The sequence below is a fragment of the Erpetoichthys calabaricus genome, chromosome 3, assembly GCF_900747795.2.
Source record: "Erpetoichthys calabaricus chromosome 3, fErpCal1.3, whole genome shotgun sequence".
Taxonomy (NCBI): domain Eukaryota; kingdom Metazoa; phylum Chordata; class Cladistia; order Polypteriformes; family Polypteridae; genus Erpetoichthys; species Erpetoichthys calabaricus.
In genome coordinates this window covers 66,123,536-66,145,166 of record NC_041396.2, presented here as the reverse complement: position 1 = coordinate 66,145,166, position 21,631 = coordinate 66,123,536, and the positions used below count along the sequence as shown (strand labels likewise).

Genomic DNA, 21,631 nt, shown 5'->3' with positions numbered 1-21,631 from the left:
TTATTAAAAATGAAAAAATCGAGAAAGCACATGTACATAAGTATTCACAGCCTTTGCCATGAAGCTCAAAATTAAGCTCAGGTGCATCCAGTTTCCCCTGATCATCCTTGAGATGTTTCTGCAGCTTAATTGGAGTCTACCTGTGGTAAATTCAGTTGATTGGACATGATTTGGAAAGGCACACACCTGTCTATATAAGGTCCCACAGTTGACAGTTCATGTCAGAGCACAAACCAAGCATGAAGTCAAAGGAATTGTCTGTAGACCTCCGAGGATTGTCTTGAGGCACAAATCTGGGGAAGGTTACAGAAAAATTTCTGCTGCTTTGAAGGTCCCAATGAGCACAGTGGTCTCCATAATCCGTTAAGTGGAAGAAGTTCGAAACCACCAGGACTCTTCCTAGAGCTGGCTGGCCATCTAAACTGAGCGATCAGGGGAGAAGGGCCTTAGTCAGGGAGGTGACCAAGAACCTGATGGTCACTCTGTTTGAGCTCCAGAGGTCCTCTGTGGAGAGAGGAGAACCTTCCAGAAGGACAACCATCTCTGCTGCAATCCACCAATCAGGCATGTATGGTAGAGTGGCCAGACGGAACCCACTCCTTAGTAAAAGGCACATGGCAGCCCGCCTGGAGTTTGCCAAAAGGCACCTGAAGGACTCTCAGACCATGAGAAAGAAAATTCTCTGGTCTGATGAGACAAAGATTGAACTCTTTGGTGTGAATGCCAGGCGTCACGTTTGGAGGAAACCAGGCACCGCTCATCACCAGGCCAATACCATCCCTACAGTGAAGCATGGTGGTGGCAGCATCATGCTGTGAGGATGTTTTTCAGCGGCAGGAACTGGGAGACTAGTCAGGATAAAGGGAAAGATGACTGCAGCAATGTACAGAGACATCCTGGATGAAAACCTGCTCTAGAACGCTCTTGACCTCAGACTGGGGCGACAGTTCATCTTTCAGCAGGACAACGACCCTAAGCACACAGCCAAGATATCAAAGGGTTGGCTTCAGGACAACTCTGTGAATGTCCTTGAGTGGCCCAGCCAGAGCCCAGACTTGAATCCGATTGAACATCTCTGGAGAGATCTTAAAATGGCTGTGCACCGACACTTCCCATCCAACCTGATGGAGCTTGAGAGGTGCTGCAAAGAGGAATGGGCGAAACTGGCCAAGGATAGGTGTGCCAAGCTTGTGGCATCATATTCAAAAAGACTTGAGGCTGTAATTGCTGCCAAAGGTGCATCAACAAAGTATTGAGCAAAGGCTGTGAATATTTATGTACATGTGATTTCTCAGTTTTTTTTTATTTTTAATAAATTTGCAAAAACCTCAAGTAAACTTTTTTCACGTTGTTATTATGGGGTGTTGTGTGTAGAATTCTGAAAAAAAAAATGAATTTAATCCATTTTGGAATAAGGCTGTAACATACCAAAATGTGGAAAAAGTGATGCGCTGTGAATACTTTCCAGATGCACTGTAGGTAAGCTATATGAAAAAGTATTTACATATATAACCATAAGTAAAATATGCATTTAGTTGTCTCTTTATTTTTACAAAACAAGCATACAACGACCTTATAAAATCCACAAAAAAAAAGATACAAGCAGTTTCAACACAAATGGTGAATTTAAATTAAACTAATTAAAAGGTCATAAATTAAACTCTTGAAAGAAATTGGTTGTGCTAATTTTACTTAATGGTTCCATTAAAATTGATATATTCTAAGATAGGGTTAAGAAACCTTGATTATTGTTACATATTTACCTTTTCCTATTGATTTTGTAATCAATAATTTTGTAATGCTTACTTATATATACAATTAAAATTTATGTTAAATTTCTGTAAATGTAAAGTCATGCAGACACAATTTAAAGACTGCATCTAGAAAATATGGCTAACAGGTATTAACCATGTTTTTGCTGCAAAATTTAGTCACTGGTTTGTTTGTTTGTTTGTTTTTTAACTTACTGTTAATAAAATATTTTGTTTTTTGTAGGTTAGATGGTATAATATTCAAATGCCTGTTATAAAATAAGCTAGTGTTATTGAAGGTCATGCAAGAGTCAGGCAGACTTCAATCATTTGTCATGTGTAGGAAGGCATAGCTTTAAAACAAATATAGAATAAATGGAAAGAGTACAATTTGTTCTTGTATACAATTATCACCATTGTAAAATATACTTAAAGACAACACTCTATAGATCTTTTAAACAAAACTTACCATACTTCTAAACAGCTGCCAGTCTCCAAAATTCATGTTCATTTCTTTTTTCAGTTCATCTAAGTTACACTGTGATAGCACACGACCATTTATGTTTGCCTATGTAAAACGAAAAATATGTCATTTCAGTCAAAACGAGAAATAAATTGAATAATTAAAGTATATTATTTAATTTCCATGGTTTCACATTATAGTTTGCACTTTTCTTTTGAAAACAATGCATGCTACAGGCCAATCTCTTCCTCTTCATGAACAAGAAACATCGATGGCCATATATTACTCATGCCATGAAAAGGTAAACGTGGTGGTACACTTAGGGAGCAATGGTACCAGCTCGGCAAATAACATTCTTTCCATACTTGACTGCCATTACTTTGCAATAGTAAAATGTACTCTTCAAGAACAAATAAAATGAATAAAAACAAGTAATTAAACAAGTAATTTTTAATAGAGTGTAGAAAACTGTAAATGCAAGTACTGTATAAATGAGGTAAATATATACCTTTATACCATTGAACCGGAGTAAGGCTTGACAAACATATATGGCACATTTTAATACAATACAAATTAGTGTATTTACCTTCCTGATTGTAGCTGTATACTGTGGAAGCATGGCCACATCTATTCCTTCAATTTGCTTCAGTTTGTCACAAATAACATCCACAGTCATGGCACTGAGCATGACTACAGGAGCTGTAGGTGTATAGGATGCACTACCCTAGAAAATACATATAAGCATAAAAGTTAGTCAAACCTAAAATATGCATATCTGCTCAAGGGAATAACCTTAAAGTTTCTGGTGTATAAAAGTGTCTGAAGATTTTAATTCTAACTAAATTACAGAAGACAACTTCATATGACTTATTTCCAAAATTTTCAATCTATAGATCCCAAAAATATTAGTTTGTCTTGTTTCAAACCTTTTTTTCAAATCAGATTACACTAGGCTATGTTTCATGTTTTTTCCCCAAACATGTTACCATAATACTATAAATATTAAATAAAAATAGTGCAATCAAAAGGTACATAATGGTACAACTGTATCATCAGAGTAACTTCTGGGTTTTAGAGGCAGATATAAAAAAAATCATGTTTGACTTCTTAGTTGGAATGAAAACTAACAGACACCTTTTTGCCATACTAGAGAAAACATGTGGATGAATTGTCATTTCATACAATAAATCAGTGGGGGAAAAAAGTGTACACATTTACTTTACAGTAGAAAAAATGTATTTGGATATGCACAAACCTGCTTGATTCAAATAAGAAACAAACCTTAGCTATATGAACCGACATATAAAAACCTGTTTGAAGTGCAAGTTTTACATTAACTATATAATCCAGTTGCTATAGAAATTAAATGAGGCAGCACACATTTTTTTAAACTTTAAAACTGCACATTTACCAAAATAGGATTAATAACATAAAAAAGAAAGAATTAATCATCTTATAATCAAAAAGAAAAATGATATATTTAGTTTTCTGAACAGTAAATTCTATGCATACTCTTTCAAAATAAAAATCACTTGCATCACTGACTTCTCTAAAACCAGAACACTACTCACATTAATGGTGTATTTTTAAAACCTTTTCAGCACTTGTTTTATACTTTTATCACTTTTTTTTAAACTACCTGTATTATCAGAATCAATTAAAATAATAATCTTAGTGAGTTTTTATTTTAAAAAGCTTACAACATGATTTAGATTTAAAATGCATCTTATTTCTCGCATTCTTGTCAAATAAAAGTCAATTAGAATGCTAGGTAACATATTGATAAAGGTATAAGTAACATACAATAAAAATAACAAAAATCTTTAAAATTTTACACAAATACATTTTTGATGTTAAAACTTGTTATATAGCACAGTTTATGTTGGACAAGCAGATATTTTCTTAGTCACTGTTAATTTGTAGGAGATTAAACACAAAGCTGTTAATATGTGCTTCATTTTCACAAACCCACACCTTCAAAGCTAAAAGCTGTCACTTCCTCAAAATGACTCCTGTCTTCTGCACTTTCACATCTAGGATTTAATAATTATAAAATGAGCTGATTAAGGTGTGTATACATTAAAAATAAATTATATCTGCATATACAGCTCTGCTAAATGTGCAATTTCATCACTCATAAAAACAAACTATAGATTTGTAGTTCAAAACTGAACTATATCCTTTCCTTACTTTTAATTCAATAAAAAAATACCAGAAAGCCTTTGTTAGTAAATATTAAGTCTAAAACAGTAGCTCCCAACATTTTTTTCAAAACTAGTTTTACTTTTTTTTTGCAATGTAACAAATGACAAGCATAGGAAAAATAATTTCTTAAACAAAACTGCAACATATCTGAAAAGACACAATTATCTTCTTCTACAGATAAATGTTCTTCTCTATGTTATTGTGTGACCAAGATCACCATATATGCCTCTAGGTAATACACACTCTTGTCCCCCGGGCTAAAACAACATGTTTTTAATAATAACAATAATAATAATAATACAGAATGTCTTAAAAATGTCACTATGAATTGTTATTTTCAAGAAAAAGCATATTATTCAATAATTACAGTATCTCCCTTTAATATTCATAAAGAAATTTGATTTAAATTCTTCATTAACTTCAATGTTTGCATTTTACCTGAAGATACTACCTTAATAAGCTTTAACATTCATTTTTAATTATTTATTATCACTTCAAGTTCAATGTTTCTTTATGTAAGAAACGTTTCTTTATGTTCTTAGTTGCATTTTATAAACAGGAATATATGCTAAAATTATAAGGAACACCTGAGGTGATGTTGGGAAATATAGGTTGGGAGCTACTGATCTAGAAAGCTGCTTGGAAATTCAAACCAACTTAATACAACACCAAACAAAAACTGCAAAGTCATGTTTTTTATTTTTGCCAGAGTCTTAACTCTATTTAGAACAAGACTTCTAAGTGCAATATTGGAAACCTCTTTCCTCAAACTAAAGGAGGTTTCAGAAATAAATTATGGTTCATTTTCATTCATGTGATCAATGTAAAAGGAAGTCATAATGCTCTCTAAATTGATTATTTTTTATATTAGAATTAGAAAAAGACCCAAGTATATGTAAAAATTAAAAATAAAACATTGCTGACGAATACACTTCCAAACATCCTAAAACTTTAAAATGCTCCTATCTTTAGCTATCTTATAAATGCAGAAATAAATAACAGATTCTCTTTTTATGCCTAGGCACTTAGGTCACTAGATTTTATATCAACTGCTAGTAATTTGCTACATTACTGCTTTAGCTGTGAGAGTGACTATCATTTAGTGACACTTAAACATTCTTCTACAGTGCCCAAAGTAAAAGAGAAAGATTACTTATTCTTTGGATACTAACCTTTGTTAGCACACTTGCACAATGCTAATGTTTTCAAAGAAATGCAAAATAAAACCCCGCTCATTGTAGCTCCAAGCAGGACAAGTTAATAAACCTTCAGGGATTTCCCTTGGGGTTTTTACATTGTGTATAATATTTATACACAACTACACACACACATATTGGTGTAGGAGTGTGCATATTAATTGATTCAACTTCATGATTTCCACTAGTTAATCTCAAGTAATACAGACTCTATTACATAAAGAGTACCAAGCCACTGCATCTTTCAAAACAGCTCTTCAATAATTTTTTTTTAATAAAACTATGATTGCATTTCTTTACTTGTACACCAGCACATCTTACAGGAAGCTCAAGGTAAACCACACAAACTTTACTGTTCACATGTCGAGTACAACAAATTATTAAACTTTTTCCTTTCTAGGTTTAAATGTTTATTACTTACAAAACTGATCATGTAAATCTGAGAAAAACAGACTTTAGCAAGAATAAATTTTAATACAAAATAAGATTACTGTAAGAAGTTTTTAGATATTCCGATATAAAGATAGAGAAACTATAATGTATTAGAACATATAGTAGGTACATTAAATAGAATGTGATTATCTAAGAGAGAGAGAGGAGAGGATGTGAACCTACTTATATATTGTATACTTTAGGGTATTATAATAGATGCATTTAATTTTTGGCTACTACTCCAATCTCTATTACTAGAACCAAACTAACCACAGTTCAAAAATATACAATAAAATAGAAATAAATGGAGGCACAAATAAAAAGCAAAAATAAGCATATGCAGCTCACAAACACGTTTATGTATTTTAGTGATGGGTATTGCTCTAATTAAACCAATTTGCAAGTAACAAAAACAATAGTTTAGCATTATTTTTTTAATTTGTTAAATTAATCCAAGTACAGTTTTGCTAAAAAGTACCTTTTTGGTATTTTACTGGTATATGTGTGATGAACAGCAGCTCAACAATTTTAGAAAGCAAGAAATATTTACAAAATCTGTTTCTTATTATTGTTATGCTTTTAAATGAGTGCATCAAAAACACTGTTTCCAACTAAGTTTATGGTTGTAAAATCTTTTGTGTACTCACAGTGGAGCACCCGGAACTACAGTCCTAAATATAAAATAAACACATAATACTAGAAAAGGAGTCTGGTGCATCAATGAAGGACAGTCTAGGAGTATCATCTCTCTTTCTTTGCCTCCAGGGTCACTCTAAATCAGACTAATGGTGCAAAAAACATTGCAAAATTATAAATAGCTATCTAATGCTAACGATAAGCAAGGTCCTCTTATACCTGATTGAGTTTAGAAAACAAAATGCTCTATCACATCTAGTTACCCTGTACAAGAAAAACAAACAAAAGAGAATCAATCACATAAGAAAAATTTGCACTTTTTTTTTTATAAACCCTTGCTTATATAACTGCACACATAGGAAAACTAAAAAGAACTTTTAATTAATAATTTTAATCTCTAGATTTTGAGGTTAAGCATCAAAAATGCACAACTACAACAATTTCAGAAAACAGCATGCAGAGACTTGGAAAATGTTAGTAGAGTAGTAAGCATTTTTTCTGAGTTGCTAATGCAGAAGAACAAGGAAACATTAACTATTACATCACCCATTGCCAAAGGATTCTGTACCTTTTTTGGTTTGAAAGACTGTGATTTTAACTGCTTACAGGTGAGGGGAGGCAGGGGAAAATAAAGAGGAAAAAAAGAAATTGGGACATGCATTAGTCTTACAAAATACACAAAAGAGAATATTAGCTTCAGCAATATCTCAGTAGTAAACCAATTTAAAATACTGTTCTTGGGAATGCCTGAAGAAAATAAAGAAAACACATTTTTATCACAGAAGAAATACTGTAATTTTTTTTTAAAGATTTTGTTCTGGTTTCCAAATTCAAGCATAATCAATAGGGGCCAATGTTTTTCTGAAGACATACCCAGGAACACAGTGTACTGTGTGTTTATAAAAGTCAAAAAGATGAAATTAAAATTTCAAAAAAGAAATTATGTGTTAAAGTGATCAAAAATAAAGTCCTGAAGTAAATAGTAGATGAATTAAAACAAATTATTCAGAGAGAGTGAGAGAATATGACCCATATAAGTATAGTTTATTTACATAATAATGAGCTAGGTCTAAGTCGATGGGCAGTGACACCTAATTAAGTCACTTAACCTGTCTATGTTTCAACTAATAATATAAGCATTTACAGGGTATCCTTAACCAGTAAATAACTTTGGAAATAAACTGGGATACTACAATTCGGAGTCAGTTTCTTCACAGTCACTGCACTAAAAGGCATCTCAAACATAAAGTTGCACACTTTGGAAATAGGATTGAATCATTGTAAATTAAAATATGAAATGTATACAGTTTAAGTCTAAGTATGCTAGGGTGACACACTAGTGCAGTGAATAGCACTGACACCTCAAACAACCAGAGTCACTGTCTTGATGGACTACAATATTCTGTCCAGTGCCTAAGACAGGTGTTCCTCTAGGTACTTTTGTTTTCCATCCACATGCCTAAAGATGTGTGGGTTTACTTAACTGGTCATTCCATAAGGACGCCTTTTCATCACGGGAACTTTTTAGAACTTTGGTAGCATTCCCACCGAAGTAACTCGAGCCATTTATAACTCCTGTTACTTTTTTTTTTTTAGCTCCTACTCCAGGGTATGTACTGTTGGTTCAACCAGGCACTATCATGGGTGCGGCTTGGGCGATGAATTATATTGATTGACTGACCAGAAGCCCTGGAACCATCTTACAAATCTGTTAGTAGTTTGGACTTTGGAGAGTTGTCAGTGAAGATGAAGTACTGCACTTTTCACTGCGTGACTCTTTGTAGTTGATTCCCTGGTGCAGCAAGCCATACACCATATCAGATCATTAACACCACCCCCCTTTAAGTTCATAGTATGTGAAAACATGGGTTAGATGTTGAGGTTGTCCCAGATGAACTTTAAAACATGCCTCATTTTGCACTGTATCACCCCATTTTACATGTCACAAATTTTCCATAAAGGTTACAATTCCTCTTGTGCTGTGGGAATGCAATACACAAAAAGTGGCCAGGCACCACAAGAGGTCTATATCATGCAGGAACTCATTGGTTCTTGAAAACTTGCTGGTGGGAAAGCACCTAATGGCTCTGTATGGCTAGGGGTGTGTGTAACAGAGTAGACACTGCAAGCTTTGCTCCCTCTGTTGCTGGGATAGGCTCCGGCTCTCTAGAACTCACACAACTAATCTGGGTTGAAAATGCCATGTTATTTTAGCTGGCACTCTATTGCTTTGGAGCTTTTTCATTTAATAACAGGTGTGATCTAGGTTCAGCCTGGCAAGGTTTTTGTCTTATGTTAAATATAAAATTGTTAATTTGGTTTAAAGATGTGGAATATGTGTTAAAAAGAATTTGCTAAGAAACATGCTAGATTATTGGAGACTATAAATAAATATTTTCAGCACAAAATGAGACTGGAATTTGAATTCAATTCCAATGATCCCAGTTTCATAAGCGGACTATAAATTCAGTTTTACTTTATGGACCTCATTCTTTTCTCATTTTGATCCCTATGCACATATAAACAAAGGAATACTTTGAAAAGCTAATTGTAAGGAGCAAAACAAGGCAGGCTACTAGACTGGACAAAGTTGAAGAGGCGGCTAATAAAAGCACATACATGGTAATAACCATTTTGGGACATATGATTATAGATAGGTTCATTGCAAAATAACAAAGGCAATATTCAGACAATATGAACATGCTAAGATGCATCTCAAATTGGCCCTATTTAAGTGTGAAGAAAAATACAGTGTGTGTGTCAGTTGGCTCTGCAGCAGTCTGGCATTCTCTCCAACTAGGTGAACTGCCCTACACTCAGTGTTGCTATGATAGGAGTCTGGCCCTCTGTGACACAATAGGATTACAAAAGTTAAAAATACTGTATAATAAATATGTCAAAGTGCCAGGAACTGTAAAAGTAAACCGATGACAAAATCAGAAATGTTTAATGTGACAGAACCATGCAGCAAGAATTTTTTTTAGAAGAAAGTCAGTTTTCAGTGAAAACATCTATAAGAATTATGCTAATTATTTTTACAAAGATAAACCAAAAGTTAAATATTAAACTATTGTTAATAACGTAATCGATGCAGTCAAGTTTCACTTTTAAGTGTGAAATTATCTCCAGTTTGACAGCTGTGACACAGAAACAAAAGATGTCATTCAATATTTGTCTGCAAATGTTTTTCATTATTCTGTGCTGTTGTCAAAAGCCAAGTTGGTACACATTCACATTCCTTGTAACTGAATAACTGCCAATAACTCCAGAGCAATCAATTATATATACGACAACCAACTGATTACAATAAAACCAACAAGATTAATAAAAGTTTGACATCTTTTCATTATTTATGTTAAAAACACTGTTATTTTGTGTCAGACCGCATTTTGAAATCACAGTGTCAGTTACGTACCTTCAGTTTTAATAGCGTTTCGTAGCTTTTCTCTTTTATTATAATTAATCTACTATACATTGTTATGCTGATAGAAGTATGCGTGTATTGTTGGAATTGTCACAAAAAACTGAAATTATTAAATGTTTAAAAAACAGCAAAAGTGTTTCAATTTACAGACTAGGAAGAAAGTTGAACAATATAAAGCATGATTCCGACAAAATTGAAAATTGTGTTGAAAATGGAAGCCACTGAGGGTCCAAAAGCAATCATAGCCCTGAACTCAGAATAAAACTGCTCCATATCATTCTACCAATGTGCAATATAGATCTTAAGTCAACAAGTGCAATTTGTATATTTTGTAAAGTACTTTTATTACTATTCGGTTTGTTATTATTTTCTCTCTTCTTGTCTTTTTGCTTTTTAACTCTTATTCCTCACACTGAGTCGACTGCACCTTCAATTTCGTTGTTCCTTTGTAAAAGTGACAATGACAATAAAGATCTATCTATCTATCTGTAATGTTAATGTCAATAAAGATCTATCTATCTATCTGTAATGTTAATGTATTAATGTTAATGTTCTCCTGTATTGTAATTTTCTTTTTAAATTCTGTTGTATTATGTTTTATTAATATATCGAAACGTACAGGCAGCTTGTGATGCGCTGTTGGGGAGCAGAAAGTGCGTAATCAATGCTGTATGTAATGGAACTGGGCGAAGGGCTTCTGTTCTGTAAGGTGTGGACACGTCTGTTTGGAGAAGAAAAAGGAATGTGCGGCAGGAGAAAGTTTGGAGTAAGAAGTGAAGAGTTTGCGGTATAGAGAAAAAACAAATGTGAGTGGCAGAAGATAAACTGATTGGTAGGGAATGCTTTCTTTTATCGTTTTGGAGGTGTGCTCCATAACCCAGATAACAGGGCACCATTTGTTACAGAATGAAGACTCCAAGTAAAACGTAGAAAACTCCAGTACCTCTGAGTTGTTTCCATATTATGCTGGTTGTTACAATATATATATGAATTAATGAATTTTGTTATTAGTATATTTTATTTTGTTTTAAACATAAAAATGACTAAAAACAAACTGTGTAGATTAGTGAATAAAGTGGCAGCTTTGTTATCTGTCTTTTCTTTTATCCGTCACGGCCTTGGTCCTGACCCCTGACAGATAATTGAGGTTTTACCGTATATCCTGCTACTCTTTAATATAACCTTTTGTGTCAAGCCATGTCTAATGTTATTTTTTAACAATACAATGACCAAACTCACAAGAAAGCCATCTCCTGAGAGTAATGTGTGACATCAGCTCCCTTTTCTGACCAGCTGCATTCTAGGGCCTGCACCTGATTGAAAACATTTAGGATATGGTGTGGCAAAAATTATGGGCATCCGCAATCCCTCCCCTTAAACCACTGACACCCTGGAGGAAATCGTACACAATACTTTTTTTTAAATATACCACAAGACATAAATCAACATCTGAATTTAAACTACAATGAGTAATCCATACTTTTATTTAGTACTTTCGACACCTTTTGTTAACAACCTGGCTTTTGCCCATCAACAATGTCTTTGGTGGAATACACCTTTTTTATCTCTGCATTAGTGACTATTAAAACTTTCACAACACATTACCCTAATCAATGATTTGTTTTTGTAATGTCACAACTTTCAGTTCTCAGGCAGAAAGAATGACCAAGCCTCTTTGAGATAAAACTTCTCTCACTCTCTCTTTAAGTAACTTATGATGGAACTATAACATACTAAAAAAGCAAATATTTAATTTTGCATATTGTTTGCATGAATTTAGTATAAATAGGAATCTTTTTTTATCCAAATGCTTTTAAAAACACTGGAATTCTCCTAAATCAACTGCCACTGCTGATTATGTACATTTTTCACAGAATCTTTTTCTACTGCGCTATTTTAATATTCCAAACTACACATGCAAAAAAAAATAGTTTATACACTACTATACAACCAAACATTTGCACTGATGAAGTCTGAATATTAATTTTTGACTATGTTGCATAAAAAGGTTCAGCAACATATTAGAATATATTTATTAATATATATATTATTTATTAATATATATATATTATTTATTATTTTTTTAATTAAACTTCAGCATTGCTATTGATTACAATAGTTATAATGCAGGTAAGTCAGTCCAATTAATTTGAATTATGTTATGTCTTTACTTGTATGATGCACTGAAAAAAAAACTTTAGTGATTACATACTCTACAATGCTACTCTGAACCTGCCACGTAAATAAATATACTGTATGTATAATCATTTTGTAAGTTCTATATACACCTTTGTTATTGGGAATGAAATTAAATTAATTCACAGGTTTGCCAAGATGTTTGTAGTTCACAAAGTCTTGAATCTATCCTTATGCAAATATGCACAATGTTTTTAAAAGTTTCTTTTTATATACCACTGGTACAAAATTATTTTATGATATTTTGAAGGCTTGAGTATTTTATATAAAATTTGAAAGCTTACACCTCCAGAACTGTTGTATTACATGTATTCTGTATTACAAAGTTGTGTATTTATTTAAACTATAATAATGTAGTTTTCTCTGCGGTGGGTTGGCACCCTGCCCGCGATTGGTTCCTGCCTTGTGCCCTGTGTTGGCTGGGATTGGCTCCAGCAGACCCCCGTGACCCTGTGTTCGGATTCAGCGGGTTGGAAAATGGATGGATGGATAATGTAGTTTTCTGTTCTTTTTCTATCTGCATAGCTACTGTTCACGTCAAACTGCAATTTTTTTAATCTAAGACTATTAATTATTGTTTGGTGAAAAGAGGCAATATTTCTTTGAGATTATATGTGCCTGCATAATCTTTTGTCCATTGTCATTTTTGCTCTGATATGGGTTTTGTATCACTTGAATTATGCTAAATATTACTAAAGTAATATGTATACAATGGATTGATTACACTGTGGACGTCTGTCCCAACAACCTGTGAAAAAAAAAAAAAAATGAACCTGCTAAACAACCAGCAGTGCAACTAAAGACAATCAACTAAAGAGGACTTCCAGAACTGCTTCAGAAAGTGTCAACAGCGAGGAGATAAGTGTGTTCGAAGTGAGGGGAATTAATGGCAATGTGTCTTTTAATGTAATCATTTTGTTTTATTGAAACATTTGATCACACCTCATATTCTTCACAGTAGCAGCAATATGCTGTTCTTCCAGACTTGTTTTAAAATACTATAAATCAGAAAAAAGGCTTTGCAGTTTCTATTTCATATAGCTAGGTATATCTGGTTAATAGTTACATAAAACTATACTTGTATAATGTGAAAAGCACTTTAGAAAGAGTCATTGCAAATATACTGCAAAACAAAAATCACAAAATTTTACAGCGAAAATATTTTTTTTCTTAAAAGAGTTACAAATGTTTACTGAAAATATTTACTGTTATGTTAAGTAATTTATTTATTTTTTTGCTTCTAATTATCAGAGTGGTTTAATTTTCAAGGTGTGGACAGCTGTTTATTCTACCTATCTAAAGACTCACTGTTAATGTGATCACCAAGCTTGGGTTCCTATGGTACAGCGCATGATAGAGGTCCATGGCCATGCATAGTTTTACATAAATGAAATGGAGAGCTTGGGGTTCCAGAAGGGTGCATGTCCTGCCTGTCTGGTAGCATGGTTGAGCACCTCTGGGGTGTTGATGGGCAATTGGCTGGCAAGGTATTCATGTGTGGATGTGTGCAGCAGAAAAATTTCTTGTTGGTGCACCAGGATCCTTCTCGCGATACCTGTGCCCAAATAATTTATATAAGGGGTAGCATGAGCAGGAAATGGAAAATGAAAAAGAAACAGAGAGAATCGGAGATGAAATCAAAAATGAAGGTTAAGGGGGCAGGTTCGTGGTGGAGCCAGTGCAAACTTGGAGAGGAAGCAGGCAGCAAGGAATGTGCCCAGTGAGGAGGAGCACTTGGCCGGTGCTTGAGGTGGGGCAGAAGTGGCTCTCGCTAAGCACAACTGGAAGCAGGAGTGACCTGTCTCCTGGCTGAAGGCTGAGCAACGGTGGTGGGAGATAGAAGCAAGGCATGGAACAGCATCCCACTCAAGGCCTGGAATGGTTTTGGTGAACCAAGCCTGTTAAAGGCTGACTGCACCTGTTGATGACATCAGTTTTTAGAAGGAAGTGCTATGGCTCAGGATTGCTTTAAAGGACGGGACCTGCCAGTGGAGTTTAACCTAATTTTTATGGAATTATGGATTTACAGATTTTAACCTCCATATCACTTGTTTCATATGTACTGAGAAGATGCACTGCACTGTTTTACACTTTTGTGTTAAGGAATAGAAGCGCTACTTTTGTTTGGTTTCTGTGTCCTCATTGCCTGGCTCATACTTGGTTATGACTATCAACAGTCCTGGGTTCAAGGGGTAGGGTAGCTGCAGCCTGAACTCAGACCATCGCAGTTCCTTAAATCTCATTTATCCTTGTCCCTTTTGATTGACAGATAATATTTTTACATCATTTTATCTTCTTTATATGTGCTTTGCCGAACATCTGATAGATGTTGATGCTGAAAGAGCCATGAAGATGCTCTTGAGCTACAGCAGACTAAAGATGGCATTCCAGCACATTTTAAGAATAGTAGCAGCTCCACTGCTGGCCTGTTTACTAGTTGGGTCAATAACATGATCTCTATCAAAAACCATTGTTTTTGCATTTAATGTAGTAGAGTATGAAGTTACAATAGTGTGGAAGCCAGCTGAAAGAGCATTTATTGTTGATTGGGAGAAGACAGCTACCTGATTGAAAGCGAACTGTTAAGATGTATCCCTTTTTATTCCAGAGCTTTTTGTTAATGCTCCTCGTTCCCACCTCTTGACAATGATTAATTATTTGATTTCATTTAGTATTTTCAAGTTTAGTGTGTATGTGGTCATGGAAAGAAATGCAATACTGTATGCTCCACTGAGCTGAATTCAACAGTGATGAATCATTTGATTGATTTCCTTTTTATTATGAGAAAAAAAATCAAGCTAAATTTAAATGCATGACATGAATATGCATTACATTTTAAAATATTGTACATGCTGGAACCTAATCTAAAAATCAATTTAATAAAGCTGCTTCTGGACAGAATAAAGAGGTAATGGGCTAGCCAAAGTTTGGCTTCGAACATAAAATTACATAGCCTATATCATAAGGGCTGTCATGCATCAGCATTATTTTTAAAATATTTAACCAGAAACATCTGGTTGCATGTCATTTATGCTATAGTATATAAAAATAAACTCTTTAAAAACCATAAATAAATGTCAACTAGGTGTGATAGGAACAGAATCAAGACTTTAAAGGTCAAAGAAATATAAGAAGGCCATTAATGATATGTTTGATGCTACAGTATTCTCCAAAAGCAAGTTTTAATAATAATTTTGTACCTTGCTCGATAATCTACTTACTTTAATGATGCCTATTGTGGGTACCTATACATAAAAAAGCTATGTATAGGAAGATACAGGAATCAAGTAAACTAAGTCTAAAAGACATAACAGATAATGAATATCTAATGTTAAAGAGCACACTCATATCACATTATTCCCTTAGTGGGAAAAGTAAGGGAATTAATTAAAATGAATATATGTTGAAATGTTTGATTTTGGCATTCATATGCCTACTATTAGTCTATTCTTAAATATTAAACAGGCAAAAAGTCACATATGTCACAAAGAATGTGCTCATTTTTTTGTTCAATATAAACAATGTTATATGGGACAAATATTCTTGTGGAAAATTGAATATGTTATAGCAAAAGTTTTGTTATGCAGAAAGCTCAGTAAAAGCTTTGCCACCTGGCACTTTCTGTTCCAAACCTGTTTATGTTATTTAACAAGTAAGCATGTTGATTGTTTAATTCAGCTTATTTAAAAACTAAAAGTTTATATGTAGATGTTTTAAATGCCACAATGAATATATTTGATCATGTATTGTTATAAGCAATTAAAAAAGTAACAATTAATGACACCAAACAATACTTAGCTAAGATAACTTCACATTGATGGATGGTGACCTACAAATCTAAGTTCAACTATAAAATACCAGGTTACAAAGCTTTTACTATGAAACCCTTTTCTCATTTTTAATCAAAGGTATAAACAATAAAATAAAAGCACTCTCAAGAAGGTAGTGAAAATATTAAACAAAGCATGCATTAGAAACACTCATCCCTGTACAGGCCTTCTTATATGAGTAGACAAATAAATCCATATGCACTACACTTCAAGACTAACATTGTCAGAATATGTACAAACAGCTGCAGTAGGAAACATCATGTTGAACTTGCACACAACCATAAGCTTGAAGCTAATCTATCAGGGATTCTCGTAAATTAACAGATGGCTCATTAGTATAGCACTGCTAGACTGGTTAAATGGTCATAATCTGAAGAAGCAAAAGAGTTGCTACAGCTCCACACTCCATGACTATGTCTGTTACCATTGAGGGATCAGAAGATGTAGGAAGCCCCTCATCTGCATCCTCCTTGATAATATCCTGATAAGAACAAAATGGGGATCACTTGGGTAACAAAGACAAAACATATTCACATCCCCACTGTCACACTGGAAAAGAGCTGTAATGTGCGGAAATGGAGAAGTTAAATATCACAGACATTTTAAAACATTTTAGAATGGACCTAAACTGTGTGCACCAAACGTCATATCTATTATTCATATTATATAGGTAATACTAACTTACAAAAGATAACTATAGCGTAGGTTAAACAAATAGTGATTCCATTATTAGAGAGAAGAAAAATATTTAAACTAAAATATTTACTTCTAGCCATTAATAATGATATTCCAGGAAAAAAAAACTATGTTAATTTTCTTACTATTTGATTGTGAATACTTACTAGTCCACTGCTCTGATCCCTGGGCAATCTCGTATTATTTGATGGACGTGACATGGGATGATGAGAACTGACAAAGTACTGCCTTGGTAGGTAACTAACATGACTGGGAAAATAAGGCTATGGAAAAGGAACATTTGGGGAAAAAGATAAATCATTTAAAAAGTAAAATGCACAATGAATTTTAAAACATAAACATATATGGAACAGTAAGGCAAAACGGATTGACATACAATAAAGTGATAAACACATAAGCAAACACCAAATAAAAAAAGAAATCAATCTTGACATAAGGTAAACAAAAGTGGAACAGGGAAAATGAATTTTGTTACACTGTTTTGTAAGTTTACAGATTATAAAATGGGCAAAAATGACCATTCATCTACTATATAAAAATGACTTCATCTTTTTGAGTCAAATACATTTAAAATGTTACTATTTTGAAGGATTCGGCTCAGTCCTCATACTATGATGACATTCAATTGTGGGCAATGCTAGAAGTATAATACATCATTGGTTTTGGTAAAAAAAAAAATTCAAATGCAAAACAAGGCCATAGTAGCAAACATTCAAAGTGGTTATTGAAGGAATATCTTTGATATAGTTCATGGTCAAGATTATGGCTGATAAATAATAGCAATAATAATAATGACAATAATAATTAACAACAATGCAGTTTAGCTTACTGCAAAGGAGTGCAAGGTTAGTATCTGCCACAGGAGAGTGCAAGTGCTTCCAAAAGGCAGGCTTTTCCTCACCTGCACTTCTAATGTGTGTTTATTAACCTAGCTATGGTTGTAGAAAATTTTACACAGACAGTAGGGAGCATTCTTGAGACATCTTAAGATCCAAATGACAATCAAAATGCCAAAAACTTTCAAAAGAAACACTACATCACCATTCACCCAGTTTTACATTAACAATTCAAGATATGTTTATACAAGTTTCTAAATGCCCCAACACAAATATATTTAGTATATAAAAATACTGTACAGCTATGAGGTTCTATAAATATATGATTGATTTATTACAGTACAGCCCACAGTAGCATCAAATCTTTTACTGGTACTGTGGATTTTAAGTGACTGCTGAGCCAATAGATTTCTAATTAGTATGTGGCAATTCATAGTAACTATTGTGCACAGAAAGGCATTGCTCTGGAGGGTTAATTGGGGTTGTGCTGTATACTAGTACTGAAAAAGTAGTGAAAATTTTTTTTTAAATGGTTAGTTACCAGTATTTTGTTAATTTTGGTACCAAAAGTAAATGGTACTTTATAAGCAACAGATACTTAGCCATTAATTAATGTAATCGCAACTGTTCCCCACAAAGAAATATGCTTATTTCATCAAGCTCGATTCATCAAGGGGAACCACCTCCCCAATAACCCCACCTCCCTTTTGAACACAGATATTAATGTAAGCACGATGTTGACTCTAAGGTAAATACTTCTAGTATTTATTTGGGGATTGTGACAAGGCAGGAATGTGCACTGTTGTGCAGCCAAGCACGAAGGCTGCTGTGAGATGGAGGCGAATGGAGTAATGAGTTATTCGCTATGGCATTCTAAAATACACATTTTTGCTCAGACAACCACAATGAACTACAAATAAACACTCTGGGATTCGAGAAGTTAATTTATGACCAAAGTACAACTGTGCATCTTTTGAAATTAGGAGACATACTGAAACAAAAGTAGGTCAGTTCTGGCCAGTGCCTGGTCTGGGAGTTTGATTGAGTTATGCCTAAACAGTATTGGTTACTAAATGACGGCTGTCAACCTATACCACCAATGCCTCACTGGTCCATGAGGTGTGACAGGAAAAGACTGTACTGGTATAAATTTGAGAATTCTGCTCTCTCTCTTGCTTTCTGTTCATCATCCCTTCATCCAAAAACCACTCCAAAGATGACTGGCTGCTGAATTTAAAACAAGCTGCTCTGGACTACATCCTCTTTTGACACCACTACCAATTTTAAGTAAGCTTAATAAAAGAGCACATGTTGTATGTAAATCTAGACTATATACTTTATGTTCTGTTTTCTTCTTCTGGTATTATTCTATTTTAATATAATAATGCAAAATGTTGTATTTTTGTCTTTATATCTACCTTGACTGTATATAGTAAATACAGGGCACATAGTGTGGGAAGATTGCTACTATCTTTCTCACAGGCTAGGAGACTGATGAAGATATTCCAAATGTATGAACTGGATAGTAAGAGTAAATGCATTTTCAGTTGGTAAATGGCTTTAATCGAGGTGTATTAGCCTCCACATGTCTAGGTCATTCTTGGAGATCAAGACGCGTTAGCCTTACATTGAGGTTACATCTGTCTGAGGTTACACATGTGTTTATGTCAAAGCTAGTGGGCCTCTATGTGGAGTACTGAGGAGTGACGTTTTTCACCCGAATACGTTTTATTGAGTTTAAAAAACACATTACACTATGTAAAACACAATTAAAAGAAGATAACAAATACGAAAAATCATTGTTTAATCTGACCAGACTATTTTTTATTAAATGGATGGGCTTTATAGAGATGTATACACAGATTATTAAAAGTTTACTTATCTTGTTTAATCATAGGATTTCCTCTGACATTTCTATTTTTTGTTTGATTTGGTAAAGAAAGTATTGTTAACTTTTGTGGCAGCTGTTGTAAGAAAATGACTCAGAATTACTGTATTGTGAGAAAGGGAAAAGTAAACCAGGAGATGCAAAATGCATTCCAGAATCAAAGTCAATAAACAGGCAATGGTTGGAACCTAGCACTAGGGCCTATATAAAATTAAAAGCTAACTGGAGTTAAAACTTTCAGAGATTTGTCGAGAATATCCACTGAGGAGTAACGAAGGGCATATTGGCAAATGCTGCCCCATTTATAGCATCATATCTGATGATTTTAATTTTACGACTGAATTGCTCATTTGATGCTACTAGTAGTAACAATGAAGACACAATATTATTAAAAATAATCTTTTTTAATTCAAGTCGATCCACAGTTTAAACCATGGAAACAAGATCTTCAAACAAAAAACTATAAACGCAATAAAATATGTATAAGATTGATAGTACAATAGCATTCTGAGCTTTTTCAAAATATTTTTGATGGCCTGCCCATCTCACTTGTCATTTCACAATGTTCATAGTAACTATGAAGATGTTCCATTTGTCATGGGGTCACTAGGATAATTTTTGCATGCAAAATCAAATGTTTTTTCCCTTTGAACAGCTTAGTGTTCAGAAATTCTGAATACTCGTCATCGATTTTTAAAATGTGATTAACTAAGGTGGGTGCCAAAAAAAGTCAACATCAAGCATTTGACCCTGAAATTGTTTCTAAAAGTCAACAAAGTTTGTCTACAGTGGATTGTTCAGTTGCATCTGCTAGAAGGCTGCAAAAGCCACACAATAACTTGAGGCTTGTGCACTTCATGCTCTTCTAATAGCATGAAATAAAATATCACTCTCATTTGCCAAGCTGGCTAACAGAATGTTACCTCCTGGCTAACTGTAAACACAAGAAATAAAAGTCAGACGATGTATTATAGTTTGTAGTAAAAAAAAGTGTAATCAATGCAACATGTATTGAAAACAGTGTGAAATATCAGTATATGTAAATGGTTGCTTTGAACAGTACAATACTGTTAAAATGATAATGTATGAAGTTTATAATGTGTTCACAATATTGAGATATGTTATCTCTATGTTATGTAAATCCAAGTAATAAAAAGAATGCTGATTTCAGGAAAAAAAATCCTCAAAAGAGTTATTTCTGTTTCCCTTCTGGGTTATAGACTCATATATTTTTGTATGAAACATAAGACGTAATCTTTCACCTCAGCTATGCTTTGTGTATCCCAGAAACCTGAAGCAAAAAGTCTTTGGAAATATGTTAGTTTCACCAAACATATCACTTTGTTTGCAAACTCTATTCTAACAATAATAGATTCAATTGTCCAGAGGAAAGAGGAGAGGAGGAAGGTAAAGAGAGTCGAACTGAGGGTAGGAACTTTGAATGTTGGCAGTATGACTGGTAAGGGGAGAGAGTTAGCCAATATGATGGAGAGAAGGAAGGCTGATATATTGTACATGCAAGAGACTAAATGGAAGGGGAGTAAGGGCAGGTGATCGGAGGTGGATTCAAATTGTTCTATCATGGTGTGGATGGGAGGAGAAATGGGATAGGGGTTATTCTGAAGGAAAAGTATGTCAGGAGTCTTTTGGAAGTGAGAAGAGTGTCAGACAGAGTAATGAGTATGAAGCTGGAAATTGAAGGATAGATGATGAATGCTGTTAGTGCATATGCCCTGGAGGTTCGGTGTGCGATGGATGAGAAAGAAGATTTCTGGAGTGAGTTGGATGAAGTGATGAACAGTGTACCCAAAGGATATAAAGTGGTGATTGGAGTGGATTTCAATGGACATATTGGTGAAGGGAACAGAGGAGATGAGGAGGTGATGGATAGGTATGGTGTCAAGGAGATGAATGAAGAAGGTCAGATGATAGTGGATTTGCTGTGGTGAATATGTATTTTAAGAAGAGGAGGGAACATAGGGTGACATACAAGAGTGAAGGAAAATGCACACAGGTAGATTATATCCTATGCAGAAGAGTCAATCTGAAGGAGATTAAAGATTGCAAAGTCATAGCAG

At 34.0% G+C, this 21,631-nt stretch overlaps 1 protein-coding gene across 13 annotated transcripts in view; it reads right to left on the bottom strand.

Annotated features, from left to right (window-relative positions):
• Positions 1 to 21,631, bottom strand: part of kidins220b (kinase D-interacting substrate 220b) — a 171,521-nt gene that overhangs the window by 28,710 nt on the left and 121,180 nt on the right. For 4 of the 13 annotated variants that reach the window (XM_051924905.1, XM_051924908.1, XM_051924906.1 and 1 more), the window contains 5 exons: positions 16,976 to 17,092; positions 16,558 to 16,614; positions 7,252 to 7,284; positions 2,801 to 2,938; positions 2,221 to 2,319 (listed from right to left, as the gene is read on the bottom strand). In XM_051924905.1, the coding sequence (XP_051780865.1) occupies positions 2,221 to 2,319; positions 2,801 to 2,938; positions 7,252 to 7,284; positions 16,558 to 16,614; positions 16,976 to 17,092 (444 nt within the window). Of the gene's footprint in view, positions 1 to 2,220; positions 2,320 to 2,800; positions 2,939 to 4,226; positions 4,248 to 7,251; positions 7,285 to 16,557; positions 16,615 to 16,975; positions 17,093 to 21,631 lie in introns of those variants that run through there. The other 9 variants (XM_028796888.2, XM_028796894.2, XM_028796897.2 and 6 more) reach the window with 7 other exon arrangements.